The 13,202-nt window shown below is 47.5% G+C and overlaps 1 protein-coding gene across 4 annotated transcripts in view; it reads right to left on the bottom strand.

Moving 5' to 3' along the window:
* Nucleotides 1-13,202, bottom strand: part of LOC146197749 (uncharacterized) — a 523,674-nt gene that overhangs the window by 215,859 nt on the left and 294,613 nt on the right. For all 4 annotated transcript variants that reach the window (XM_084599657.1, XM_084599656.1, XM_084599658.1 and 1 more), the window contains one exon: nt 461-487. In XM_084599657.1, coding sequence (XP_084455783.1) covers nt 461-487 — 27 coding nt within the window. The remainder of the gene's footprint in view (nt 1-460; nt 488-13,202) is intronic.

Raw genomic sequence — 13,202 nt, forward strand, 5'->3', positions numbered from 1 at the left:
CGTCCAAAGAGATGTGCCGGCCTATACAAATAACGGTAAGCTGCACAATATATATATATATATATATATATATATATATATATATATATATATATATATATATATATATATATATATATATATATATGAGTACCCTCTTTCCACGGCAAGACCTAACCTCAGAAAATACCGCTGGGTTATACTTTATCTGTTTATGCCGAAACAGACGCATAGAAAAACCGGGCATACCAAACTGGGCCAAATAAGAATTGGGCCGGATACCACAACGCCCCGAGATGCGCATTTCGCATCAAGTGCTCCGATGGCGTTCGCAACAGCGTTCACATTACGACAGCGGCAAAACCTAGGTCAAAACGAATGGCGCCACGAAATCCCCTCGCGCGCTCGACACAGTCGACTGGCGTGGTATGCTCCTCCGAAGCGCTGTCCTCCGTCAGGCACCAGAGAAGGTATCACTTACCCTTTCGCTGTCGCTCTCACTATCACACTGCGAAGAGAGAGGAGAGAGGAAGAGTCAGATCATCAGACAAGAGACGCACACTCAAATATCAGCAACATATGAAACGCGATCACTGACACACCAATACAAGGAAATCAACAGGTCAAGTTGACTTAAAAGCAATAGTCTTCGCCCTCCAGGATGCGAAATTCAGCCGCGTTAGCACTGAACATCTCCCGGAAAACATCTATACATATATTTTTGCTTTCTGGTCACGCTGCAGCTGCTTTGATCGCGTTTGGTTAGTTAATGATGGTATATAGCGAAACAATAGCGCTCTCTCGAACGTTACAAACCTACTTTCTCAAGAAAACCTTCCGGCTCCAAAAGCAGTAACTGGGAGACGCGGCAACAGAGCTTCAGACGACGGCTTCAGATTAAAACTGCTGTCTCCACCACTAAGCAACACAGGTGCGTCGCTGTCTATTTCCACTACTCGGCATGGAGCGGACGACCTGCTTCTCGCGAGTGCGGAGAGTATACCAAGGCTAAGTAGGCGCGCTTATGCGGGTCATGCGAGGCAATGCTCGGGTTTTGCTAGCGACATATATGTCAGCGCAGCTGGCCACGAAGGCAGAGCAGGCGAGCGGTGATCATTTTTAAACCACGAAATTCCCGCCGCCCACCACGTGCCGCCAGACGACGCCTCGAAAGCATCAACAAAGTCGGAACACGAGACGGTGCGGTTACAAGAACAAAGAAACAGGATTAAAGTAGTACACGGGCTAGCCTATAAAATATTTTCCCGAGTAACACTCAGTGCGTTAAGCTATTTATCGTTGGGTTGTCCAACTTCTGTAGACACTTGAGTTAAATAAATTCGCAGTAGTTATTTTCCATCAGTGACTCACAGCGTTATGGCCTCGAGAACATATCAAAGAAGAAAGTGCCACTGCTTCGAACAGCAACTTGCAAACTGCAGTACTGCGGCCATGCAACATAATAAGAAACACCCACAGGGCATTACAGTGAAGCGGAAATAAAAGCCCCATTATAGTCCACAAGCAAAGGGAAATAAAAGAGCATAGACTGAGGTAGTCTTACAATAAGATGCTTTCACAGCACCTTGGCGTAAAAACATGCATGTAAACGCAATTCACCGCAGTATAGCGTGGAGATGGTCATTTTACCTCCTCAACACAGTAGTGCAAAAGTAAAAAAAGAATGGCCAGCCCATCAATCCGTCATCAGAGGCCGAAGGGGAGGCGCCGATAGAGAGCCCTGACTGCTCGCAAAACGTTCTTACTTCCGACCAGCGCTGCACAACGGCCGTGCGTACGACCAGAGCAGCCGAGAAGAAAGGCCGAGGGATGCCAGCGATGAAAACAACCGCCGTAAGAAATGGAATGCAGAGATGGCACAAAGCAAAAAATTTTGTGGGCGCCAGATGCTCCCCACAAGCACAAACACTCCGCGCTGCGACGCCTCGACGAGGAGAACCGGCAGCAAGAATGGAGCTACGGGGCGGCAGGAGCTGGCGACGCGGAGGCAGCTGAGCGCCCACCCATAACAAATCTCCACGGTGTCGCGACAACAGAGGTGAGCTTAAGTGGCCCACTCTACCAGGTTAGGGTAAGGCTTTCTTTTTTTCTGCCGGGCGGGGGATGCTTCATGTACACATTTGCGGTTTCGACGAATTCTTGCACGCTCATTCGTTCGAACCTTCCTTTTATTTTCCCTTTCAAAATGTTTTCGCTCTAAGCACATAATGAGTGGCCTCTTCAGGCAAAAGTGGCGATGTTGTCCAGCAGAATTCCTCCTGGCAGTGTGTTCTGTGGTCCTGTTATTATCTATTCCCTATCCTCCGTTTTCTATTCATTCCCAGCTTCCTCCCAAGCAAAAGTTTCACAGCCAGTACAGACATCCCACTACTCCAACAAAACTGCACCACACAGCTTCCTCCGAGAGAGCAATGACTGTCAGCCAGATGGCATTAGCTCGCAATAATAATAATAATAATAATAATAATAATAATAATAATAATAATAATAATAATAATAATAATAATAATAATAATAATAATAATAATAATAAAATTAATAACTCGACGGCAACCAATCCACAGGGACTGCGCGAAAAAATAGGTCCCAGCTGGGGCGTCTTCTCACATCTGCACAGTGCCAACATGGCGAATACCAGAAGATGGCAAATGAAGCGAGTGAGACAAGAAAACCGGGCGAAATAAGGCGCTCATCTAGCAAGCCCAAAACGACAGATAAGTAAAACACAGCGCACGAAGAGAGGTACCCTCCCCCAAACGTACACCCAATAACCAAAGAAAAAGAAAACACGCAGGCACAACCAAGACGAGATCGAAAGCCGCGGGTCAGAATTGGTGAGCGCCAAAAAAATTGGGAAAGTAATAAGAAGAAACAGGAAGCGATGGAAGAAAGGGGAGGGGAGGCAAATTGGGGCGGTGTGTGTGTGTGGACCATTTTCCTGAGAAGAGCGAGGGAGCAATAGACGGGGAAGAAAAGGGGGGGGAAAACAAAAATAAAACACGTCCGGAGAAGACAATCTCTGGCGCAAATAATCGTCAAATATCCACTGAAGCGAACAAACCTACTCCCCTCGTTATACTCCTGGCTGATTCCTTCCAGTCTGCACTCCCCCCCCCCCCCCCCCCCCCCCCCCCCCCTTGTTCTGTCTTGCTTTTTGTTTCTTTGCAATTTGGTTCATGTGCCTCGTCGTTCCTCTGCAGACGCTGCTTTTACTCAAGAGAGATGACAAAGGACAAGAAGGAAGGCATGAAAAAAAAAACAAAAAAAAAACGAGAAATGCGCAGCGCTTGGGGGGGGGGGGGGGGGGGGGGGGCACTACCGATGGGAGCTAGAACGGAGATATAAGGGGATAATAAAAAAGAAAATAGTGAGAGGAAAAGCAGCACCGAGAGGGAGACGGTCTGTCGACAAACTGTGGGGTACGCGAAATTGATTTCTGTCGCGTGCTCTTTTTATCCCGTCCTTCATCCAGACCGTTCTCCATTTTCTACCTCCTCCTCATCATTTCCTTTTTCCTTGCCATTCTAGCGCACGCCGTTCATATTTGCCTTCTGTTCCTCTTCTTTAAGTCTGGCTTCCAGTCTTCATCTCCCGCGCGCAGATTTGCTCCTCCCCAATATATCTGCGCATTACTCTTCGGTTTCCTCTCTTCCTTCCAAGGAATGCATTTAACACTGCATTTTTGACCTCTTTTTGTCCGCCACGGTTCCGTCCACCAAGGCAGATGGCCAACCCGACGTCGCACGGTTACAATGGGAGGATTTTCGGAAATTGTTGTGTACAGTAAGTGTTACTTCAAAATAATGCGAGGTAAAGAAGTAGTAACCGTGAATAGTGTTTTTAATTTAGCGCTTGCAAAAACGACACTGCGAAGGTACAAGATTGTTAGCCAGGGAATGAATGCTTCTAACTCTGAACTAAGAATTTCCAACTAGAGGATCAGTCCCGCCATCGCGCATCGAATGTTTAATTGGTCACGTCTCAGCACGAAATATGTGCGTTAATTCCTTATCACAAGCCGCTACTCGCTGTCCTGCGCGACAGCAAAGCGCACACCTGTTCCCTCACAATCCGTACTTTGCCTATGAAATGGGCCAGCCCGCAGGCAGTGGAATAAGGAACGGATTAGACCACCAATTTTTTTCTTCTCGATTTTAATAAAACCAAAAACCAAACCAAGCGACACGATCTGGTTATAGTAAATAGAGAAACAAAATGTGAAGGCCAAATCATGTGGGAATTCAGGCAGACGACCATTGACTATTGTCCAATGTCGCGGGAAATTTATAGCAAGGTCACAAAAATGGAAAGAGACGAAGAAGGGGAGTGTAGTCTGGGAAGTGATCATAAACGTATTAGTCTGCAGATGGGGCCCTTGATGAAAAGAGAAATTGAACTTAGACAAAACGTAAACGCAAAATTAAACGACGACCAAATAGCGCAGATAGCAGCAAACATAGAGGAAGCAATAGAGAAAAGCCCCATGGAAGACTGGGATTATGAACAGGTAGAACTACTCATAAGGAGGAAAATTCAGGAGATTAAAGTAGCAAACCGCTGGAATGGAAAGAGGAAGCCACGGAGCTGCTGGAATAAGGAAATCAGGGAAGCTATTGAACAACGACGGGCTGCTTCAAGGGAACACCGAGTGGCAAAGAAAGCACAGGTATCTCAGGAGAAAATCGACCAAAAATATCGACAAAAGAAACTTGAGGTACAGGCCCTCGACCAAAGTAAAATAAAGCAGTCCAGCGATCGCTGGATGGCTGACATACACGATGCCTCTAGAGGCGGAGCAAGAAAATTCTGGAACCATATAAGCTGGCTAGGGAAGAAGAATCAAAGAAAGCAGGATCGGATTCAAGATAAAGAGGGAAATTGTTTAAAGGGAGACAACGCAGTGAACTACATTACATCAGTTATAGCCGAGTCATTTAGGAGCGACGATAGGGTAATCTCCCCAAATCAGGAAGCAACACAAGGTAGCAGAATACAAAGCAGCTTAGAACTGACCAATCTAAACTGGAAAAGGGCAGAAAAAAATATTCCTAAAAACACATCTACACGAATAGATGGAATTCCGAACAAGCTGATTAATGAACTCGGTCCAAAAAGTAAGGAAACGTTGTTAAAAGCTCTGGAAACAGTCATATCGAATAAACAAATTCCGGACAGCTGGCGGCAGAGTAAAATGAATTTGATTTATAAAGGGAAAGGAGACAGGATGCACATAAAATCCTACAGGCCGATTACCATAACATCTGTTATGTACAGGTTAGCCATGCAGGCGGTGAAATTAAAGGTGCAAGCATGGGTAGAAAGTAACAAGATACTCGGAGAACTTCAGAACGGCTTTAGAAATGGTAGGCGCTTAGATGATAGCCTGTTCGTGCTTACCCAATGCATCGAAATATCTAGAGTCGAAAATAGACCTTTGTATTTGGCCTTCCTGGACATAAACGGGGCGTACGACAACGTAAACAGGGAACTCCTGTGGAACATATTAAAAGAAGAAGGTATCGGTTATGAGATAATAGAGTTCCTACAGGAAATATACCGGGATAACAAAGTAGAAATTACGTGGGAAGGGATAAGAAGTACGGAGGATGTCAAAGTATGCAAAGGATTAAGACAAGGCTGTCCTCTATCACCGGTGCTGTTCATGCTTTATATGATAAACCTGGAACGGAGGATACAAGACAGTAACCTAGGTTTTAACCTGTCATATATATTAGGCGGAAAGGCGGTAGAGCAGCGCCTCCCCGGTTTGATGTATGCAGACGATATTGTGCTGCTAGCTGAGAGTCTGGAAGAATTGCAAACTCTAGTTAAGTATTGCGGAGACGAAGGGGACGCTCTAGGCTTGTTTCAGCACAGTTAAGTCGGGTCTGATGATTTTCAACGGCTCAACTGATCAAAGTCTTAAAATACAAGGCCATGAAATACCTAGAGTAGCTGAATATAAATATCTGGGGGTATGGGTAAACGAAGGATTGGAATACATTGGAAAGCATGAGCAATCACTTAAGGCCAGAGGGCGAAGGAATGCCGGGATAATGAAGCATAAGGAATTGTGGGGATACAATAGGTATGAGGTTTTGAGGGGTATTTGGAAAGGAATTATGGTGCCCGGACTTACCTTCGGAAACGCGGTTTTGTGCCTAAAATCAGAGGTACAGTCGATATTAGAAATACATCAGAGATCGGTTGGACGATTAGCACTAGGTGCCCACGGCAAAACTACAAATGAGGCGGTACAGGGAGATATGGGCTGGGCATCTTTCGAAGTACGGGAAGCTACGAGTAAAATATTATATGAGGAACGCCTGAGGAAATTGGACAGTAACAGATGGGCAGCTAAAGTATTTAAATACCTGTACTTAAAAAGCGTGGACTCACAATGGAGGAAAAGAACTAGGAAACTAACTAGTAAGTATGCTAGTCACAAGGACGAAGAAATAAAGAGCATTAAGCAACAGGTGAAAAACACAGAAGGTAAAAAATGGATAAATTCGATGGAAAAGAAACAGAGTGTGGAATTATACCGTAAGTGGAAAATGCAGATCAGGAAGGAAGATTTCTTTGATAACTCAAGAGGCAGTGCCCTACTTTTCGAAGCTAGATCAGGGTGCCTTAGAACACGCAGCTACAAAAAGAAATTTAACAATGGAGATGACACATGTATTTCTGGTGCTTCGTTATTTTTAGTTTTTACTTTTTACCCGAGGCCCTTTTTTTCGCCGGGCGACGAGCGCAATATATCGACGCTCTCCTTGGTATGAGCGGCAAGTATGCCCCTTTTGTTTACGACGCCTGCAAATAGCACGTTGAAGGTCTTGTTGACGCAGTATATGTTGGTCAGATGTGCCATGATTTAGTGAACAATTGAATGATAATGCGTTTTTCCTTCGGTACTTAGCATATGTATGCTTTTCGTGGCGTACGTAGCTGCAGTCAAGCGGTCAGGTCGCAGTCGAAGCGGCAACGGCGGCGATTTGTTGGCGCAGAAGTGTGAACGAAGGAGTGTGTCGGCGGTAGCGGATTTCGCTCGCTCGTGCCTCCGAATGCTCAAATGGGAACCATCAAAGGGCATCTGCTGCTCCAAGCTCGTAATTCAGGAGCTGCAGGTTCAAACAAACTATCCGAGTGCGCACGAAATGCCTGAGCCGAAACATAACCAAAACTGAAGTGGGCGCCTGTGGCGCCTCCAAGTATATTTTTGTATTTGCCTTGCAACGTTTACGTTGTCTTTTCGCCGTCGTTTACGTATGATAAAAGCGTGTTATCATGTTTGAGAAAAAACGTACTACCGCATTCAAACATGCAACGTAATTCGCATTTGTCAGCCTCCGGGATCCCTAGCGCGTCACGTGATTTGTAGTTGCGAGCCTCGGCCGTTTGGCTGTGGTGGCGATACCTGTATTTCTGTTATTCTTCTTTACTATCTTATAACAGCTCTGTTTTCAGTATGAGTGGTCTTTTTGTAATCAGGAACTGGCATTCTATCGATGCAAACCCACTTCCTTTCTCTCTTTAGTGTCCCTTTAAGGCGCGCTAAGGCTATAGCGCGCTCACACACTTAGCTTTGCTGGTTGGAGCGCTCCCTTTCCTTCCCGTCGAGCCGCGCGTCGTCATTGCATATTCCAGACTGATGAATCACAGTCATCGCCGGGTGATGAGAAAGAGGGTGACGGCGACGCGTACAAAGCTACGCGCGGGGAATGAGGCTTTTCTCGAACTTTGTGGAAACTTCCATGAGGCGCCGCACGGGTCTCGCGCCGGCTTGATAAAAATGTGCGCCGATTTCGTGACACTGCCCCTCTCTTAAAGAATATTGTCCTACAATATTAACAAAGCCCACGAACATCACGCGCACATGCATGCGCTCACAAACTACATCCACGTCACACACAGACATTGCACAAATTTCACAAATTGCAGCCACAAATTACAATGAACACATCAGAAGTCTCACAAGTTTCTCAGACTCTGATGACAAATTTTTTCACACATCACTACACGATGGATGGCGGCAGCCAAAAAATTACAAGGGTTCAACGCTGCTGAACCAAATATTGAGCGAAAGCTTTAGCTGCGGGTGACCGAGCGTTCTTCTTCTCTTTTTTCTTCCTCAGCCCACATAAAAAGCCCCGCTTTAACCAACTGATATGAGCGTGCCTTATTGGCCTACAGAGGTAACGTGAATGCCAGGGTCCTAGCAGGCCGATTCTGACATAACCGTCCCATGTGAAAAGAGAGACCCAAGTTGGCAGCTCCTGCCAGCCCAGGGTCGTCTACGGGGGTCGTCTAAAGGTGGTCACCGCCGTTCCACGCGGTAGGCTCAAACTGCGAGCAGTATTGCTTTCGCAATAAAATGTCGGACAACCACCCCCTAGACAACGAACAGCCGATATAGGTCCCACGGAATTCAGCAACGGACGGGTAACAGCCGCTAAAGGGGGGGAGCCGAAAGATGTGGATGTATAAAAGGACCTCGAGGACACCGCGAAATCGCTTCGGCGACAATAAAGGAGTACGGGGCGATCGTAAATAATATCCGGGGATGCGGCTGCAGCGAAAGCGCTCTTTGCGCCGTAAAAGGGGCGCGTGCTCCACGGGAGCGGCCCACGAGTGGCCGATTAGGGTGAAACGGCTTGAAGACCAGACACGGAACAAAAGCAAGCTGGCCTGGAGGGCAATCCCCAGCAACGAAAAACATATGTACAAAAGTAAAAGACAGGCGCATCGCGTATAACCGACACATGTGCCATCGCTGGAAAGACTGGCTGAATCCTCGCCTCGGCCCAGGCAAGCCAGCCATCGTCCGCACATCACTACAGCGACTACAGTGTGTCGTTCGCCTGTTCCACAAGCACCTCCCTTTCAACGGTGACCGACGGCTTGCGACCAGCCACCGGATACTGCTTTCACCTCAGGAGCGAGCGAGCGCCAAGAGAGTGGGCAAGACAGGCTGCTCCAGCGGTGTACCAGACACACGCTGGTCTTCAAGCACGGCTCGTTTGCACGAGTGGGCAGAGCCTAATGAGACGGGCATTATCGAATTAAAGGCACCCGCGAAGCGTTAACCGTGAGGGGCCACCCAGCTGCCGCAGGCCGCGCCCGCGGCGAACACCCGCAGAAAGGCGTATCCCCCCCCCCCCCCCCCCTTCCCCCCACGGCAGCAAGCGTGTCGCACCCGTCGCGTAGCGATCGACGGAAGGCGAGAGCTATGGTGGCTAGAGCGCAGCACGCCCTTCCTCGCAGTCTCTAAACCCACCTCCATCATCCTCTTTCTCCTAAATTTTCTTTGTTTGCGCGGGTGTGTGCCACTGTTCAGCCGTTTCTCCCGCTCCTCACCATTTGACACCTCGTCGTTCATCGCTCCGTAGATTGGCGCACATTGACGTCGGCACGCGCGCCTACACTCCCTGAACGATGAAGGAAGGGGCTGCCCCGCAGCGTTGATCTCCAGAGCCTTCTCGGCGAAAAAAAGTCGCCCGGGGTCAGCCGCGAAAGCTCTGACCGCACCGACAAGGACGATGAGCGATTGCGTTCGTTGAAGGAAACACGGGGAGAGCCTGTGTGCGGCCAGTTTATTCCGAGGCTAGGAATTAAACCTCCGGTGAGGTCCAGACAAGGGACATCGGCAATATAGCGGGGTTACTATGTGGCTCCCAAACGACGTTGAATTCCAATGGCACAACACGAGGTCGGATCACAAACGGAGCGCACCGATACGGCTTAGATCCATATTTGCCACCGGAATGCGTTCGCTTTCTCGTGGCTACGCCCTCTGCAATGGGCGCCTTCGCTCTGTTGCGAGCACATTTCTACGGCTCTTGTATCTAATGGCATAAATCTTTGCGTTCCGCCTAAAACATAACCAAATCTTGGATCGAAGCTAACACGTGTATTTGAAGCGGCAGAGGTGCCGTTTGAAAAAGTTGCCGACGCCAAGCGAATGCAATGCAAGTTTTTACAACGTACAGTAATTCAGGGGCTCGTTCGTTATAATATAAATAACGTAAAGAATGCTTAGAAATACTGTTCTCACGTCGGTTGTGATGCGGAACCATTTACAAGATCAAAAAAAAAATTTGCTGGTGGTTTAACTTTGGTTAACCCCGAAGGGAAGCTTCATGTACATGGCTACGCTCATTGGATTACACACACTGTGTGTATTTCCAAACGTAAAGCCGTCCTTCATCGCCTTTTCAGGGTCTCATTCCTTCTTCGCGTCCGACGCGCTACTGTAGCAGGGCGTCTTCCTCCAGTAAGATGTGTTGTCGGCCTAGTTGGTGCAGTACTTCAGACATCTTATAGTAGCGCGAACAAAAACACACACAAGACAGGGTACAGGACGAGCGCTACCTGCGCTCGTCCTGTACCCTGTCTTTTGTGTGTTTTTGTTCGCGCTACTATAAGATGTCTGAAGTCCTCCTCCATCTCGCGCAGTGTGTAATCTAGGCGTATCGCCCCTCTAGCGCCCTCAATCTTCATGTCCCACTGACGTCACCTCACGTGACCTTGACAGTGGTCACAGGCCACTTGGTAGTCTACGTGACCAAGCCACAATGTCACATGGCGACCACCAGGTTTAACACAGACGTTTGACCTCCAAATCTCCCTGAAGGTGAAAACCGTGCACACCCAACGGCTCGAACTACCTGGCGTAGTGAAGCTTTCGTTTCAAAAATTATGCTTCGAATGTCTACGAATGTCGTCGTCTTGCTCCCGCCAAAGTATGTAGGAACAACGTTGTGAATCATGCATACAACTCATGTGACGTGCTTTGTAAGGTTAACATGAAAAAAAAAAAAATAGCTTACGACAGACACGCTATTCCGCACCTTCTTTTGCGACCACTGCTCGTCTACACAGCGTCGCTGCGACGGCGGCTGCCCGATAGGCCGGCGGCGTCCGTTCCTTGCTCGATTTCGATGCCGCTTAAGATTTTTCTCCGCGAGGATTTCGCAGTGAAGGTCGACTCCTTGGAGGCAGGCGCATCTTTCTCCACAGCTGCTCGGACCACCGTGCAGCGACGAGAAAGCGAAGATGCGCCGGTAGTGGCAAGGAGCAGAAGCGGAACCATGAGATGAGGACTTGCGGCCAAATCCCCCTATTTCGGCGAAGCAAATATCGCTGCGCCACCGAGCGATCCGGGACCCAAACCTGATCCCAATCTGCCATTGGAACAGACAGGCTCCCATTCTGCCACTGGAATTCAACATAACGTTTTCACCACTACATTATCTTATGCGTAGCAGATTAAAAATGGGGGATACACCCTGCTCATTTAAGGGATCAGCTTCCGTGGCATTATTATAAGCCATCGCGACACCATGACGGGGCATGTGTTAAAACAGACGCTGTAGTTCACGCGATCTTCACCATGCAATCGCACGCAAGTCAATCTCAAAGCAAGGCCCCTGCCAAAATTTCTAACAGTAGTCGCATCCGCTGGAGCAGTTGTGTCGCGGCGCAGGCGATAACGACTTTTCAGACTGCTCTATGAGCCCCGTGCAAATTACGTGTAAAGCGATGGCCGCGCCGCTGGTGGCGGGGTTGAAAGTAAATCCGGGAGCGGAGCCAGCCGCGTCCTTTGCTAGCCGTGTTTTTCTATGCAGTCCTCCCGTCATTCCCGCGGCGCTTCCATCGTTTCATATCGCCATCCGCGTGATTCAGTTCTCTCAACGGTCCTCTGAGCAGCGTCACTTGGCGACAGATATATTGTAAAAATGAATAAGAGCACATTTAAAGCCTCCAGTACACGTTGCCTCAGTGGCGCGATGGATTTACTTACCTGAGCACTTAGCGAATAAAACATACGTTTGAATCCAACTTTATCTGATTTTTTTTTTTAATTTAAATTGCAACATTAAAATAAGCTATACCAATACCTTTTCTGGGGGAGTGTTCCCCTTTAGGTTGCATCTTGTGATGTTTTTAATTCTTAATAGCCACAAAACCAGCCGTGAACAGAGCCACGAGGTTAGTTAATTATTTTCACCGTAATCATTTCCTGCCTTTAGTGAGTGTACGTTACCTTTAGGTTGCGTTCACATACACCTTTCGGTAACAAACGCCGTTTAACCACCTGAGAGACAACCAGTAAGGAGAAAGAAGTTGCGGGACCCTACCGTTGAGGAGACGGAATTACCCGACACAAACTACGGGGCATCTCCAGCAATAATTTGTCCTTGGGTAAATGTTGAAAGCTATAAAAAATGTGCTGGAGATTATATTTACTCGCCCCAGCTCGGCAAGCAATACGACAGAGAGCGTGTTCACTTTGTCATTCCCGTCTTATAATTTCGATATGAAAGAATATTGGCGCATCATCGTGAATTTCTTGCGATCGCTGCCATCCGCGTTTAGGTTTTGCGACGCTTAATTTTTGAAGCCATTAATACGTTTCGAGAATTTTTGCGCTACAATATACACAGATAAACAAGAAAGCAGGAACCACGTACACAGGACAAGCGCGCACTGACAACTAAGGTTTACTGATAACAGTCCACACGCACTTTGATACAAGAAATTTCGCAAGCTCACTGAACAGGCAGTGTCACATCCCTACGCTCCTCTATTATCTTTATCTCATGATTAGTTAAACATGACTGATGGCGTGCTTAAGCACTTGTCTTTTCCAGATTCCCATAACTGAAACGCTTCTTTTATTTCTCTTTCTTTTGAACGGCCTAAGATGATGGTTCCTTCAAATTCTGGCTTGTTTTTGTGTTTTGCGCAATGGGGTGCGAGGTTTCCAAGGTTATTGATTTTACCTACAGTCAAAACTCGATTTAACGAAACCCGATTTAACGAAAATCTCGATTTAACGAAGGTATCCTAATTCCCCCTCAGACGCCCATAGGGTTCAATGCTTTGACTAACCCGAAATAACGAAACCAATTCCGTGATTTGTCCCGATTTAACGAACCTTTTTCGAGAAATAAAGGTGAAAAGGTGTTAATTTTTGGTCTATTTTGTAGACAGCGCCCCAAAATTTATTGATTGCGAGTCAGCGGTAACAGCGCGGAGCATCTTCATCCCGTCGCTTTTTTCAAACTGCGCGCGGCGTCGGTCGTGGTGTTGGCGCTACCCACTCGAAAGTAGCGCGGGGGGTCATGACGATGATCATACAGACCCCCAAAGATTGCGCTAGTTGTATGATTACCAACTTTGGCGCCAATTTGTCATTA

This window comes from Amblyomma maculatum, chromosome 3, assembly GCF_055883805.1.
Source record: "Amblyomma maculatum isolate TAMU_Amacu chromosome 3, ASM5588380v1, whole genome shotgun sequence".
NCBI classification, from domain to species: Eukaryota; Metazoa; Arthropoda; class Arachnida; order Ixodida; family Ixodidae; genus Amblyomma; species Amblyomma maculatum.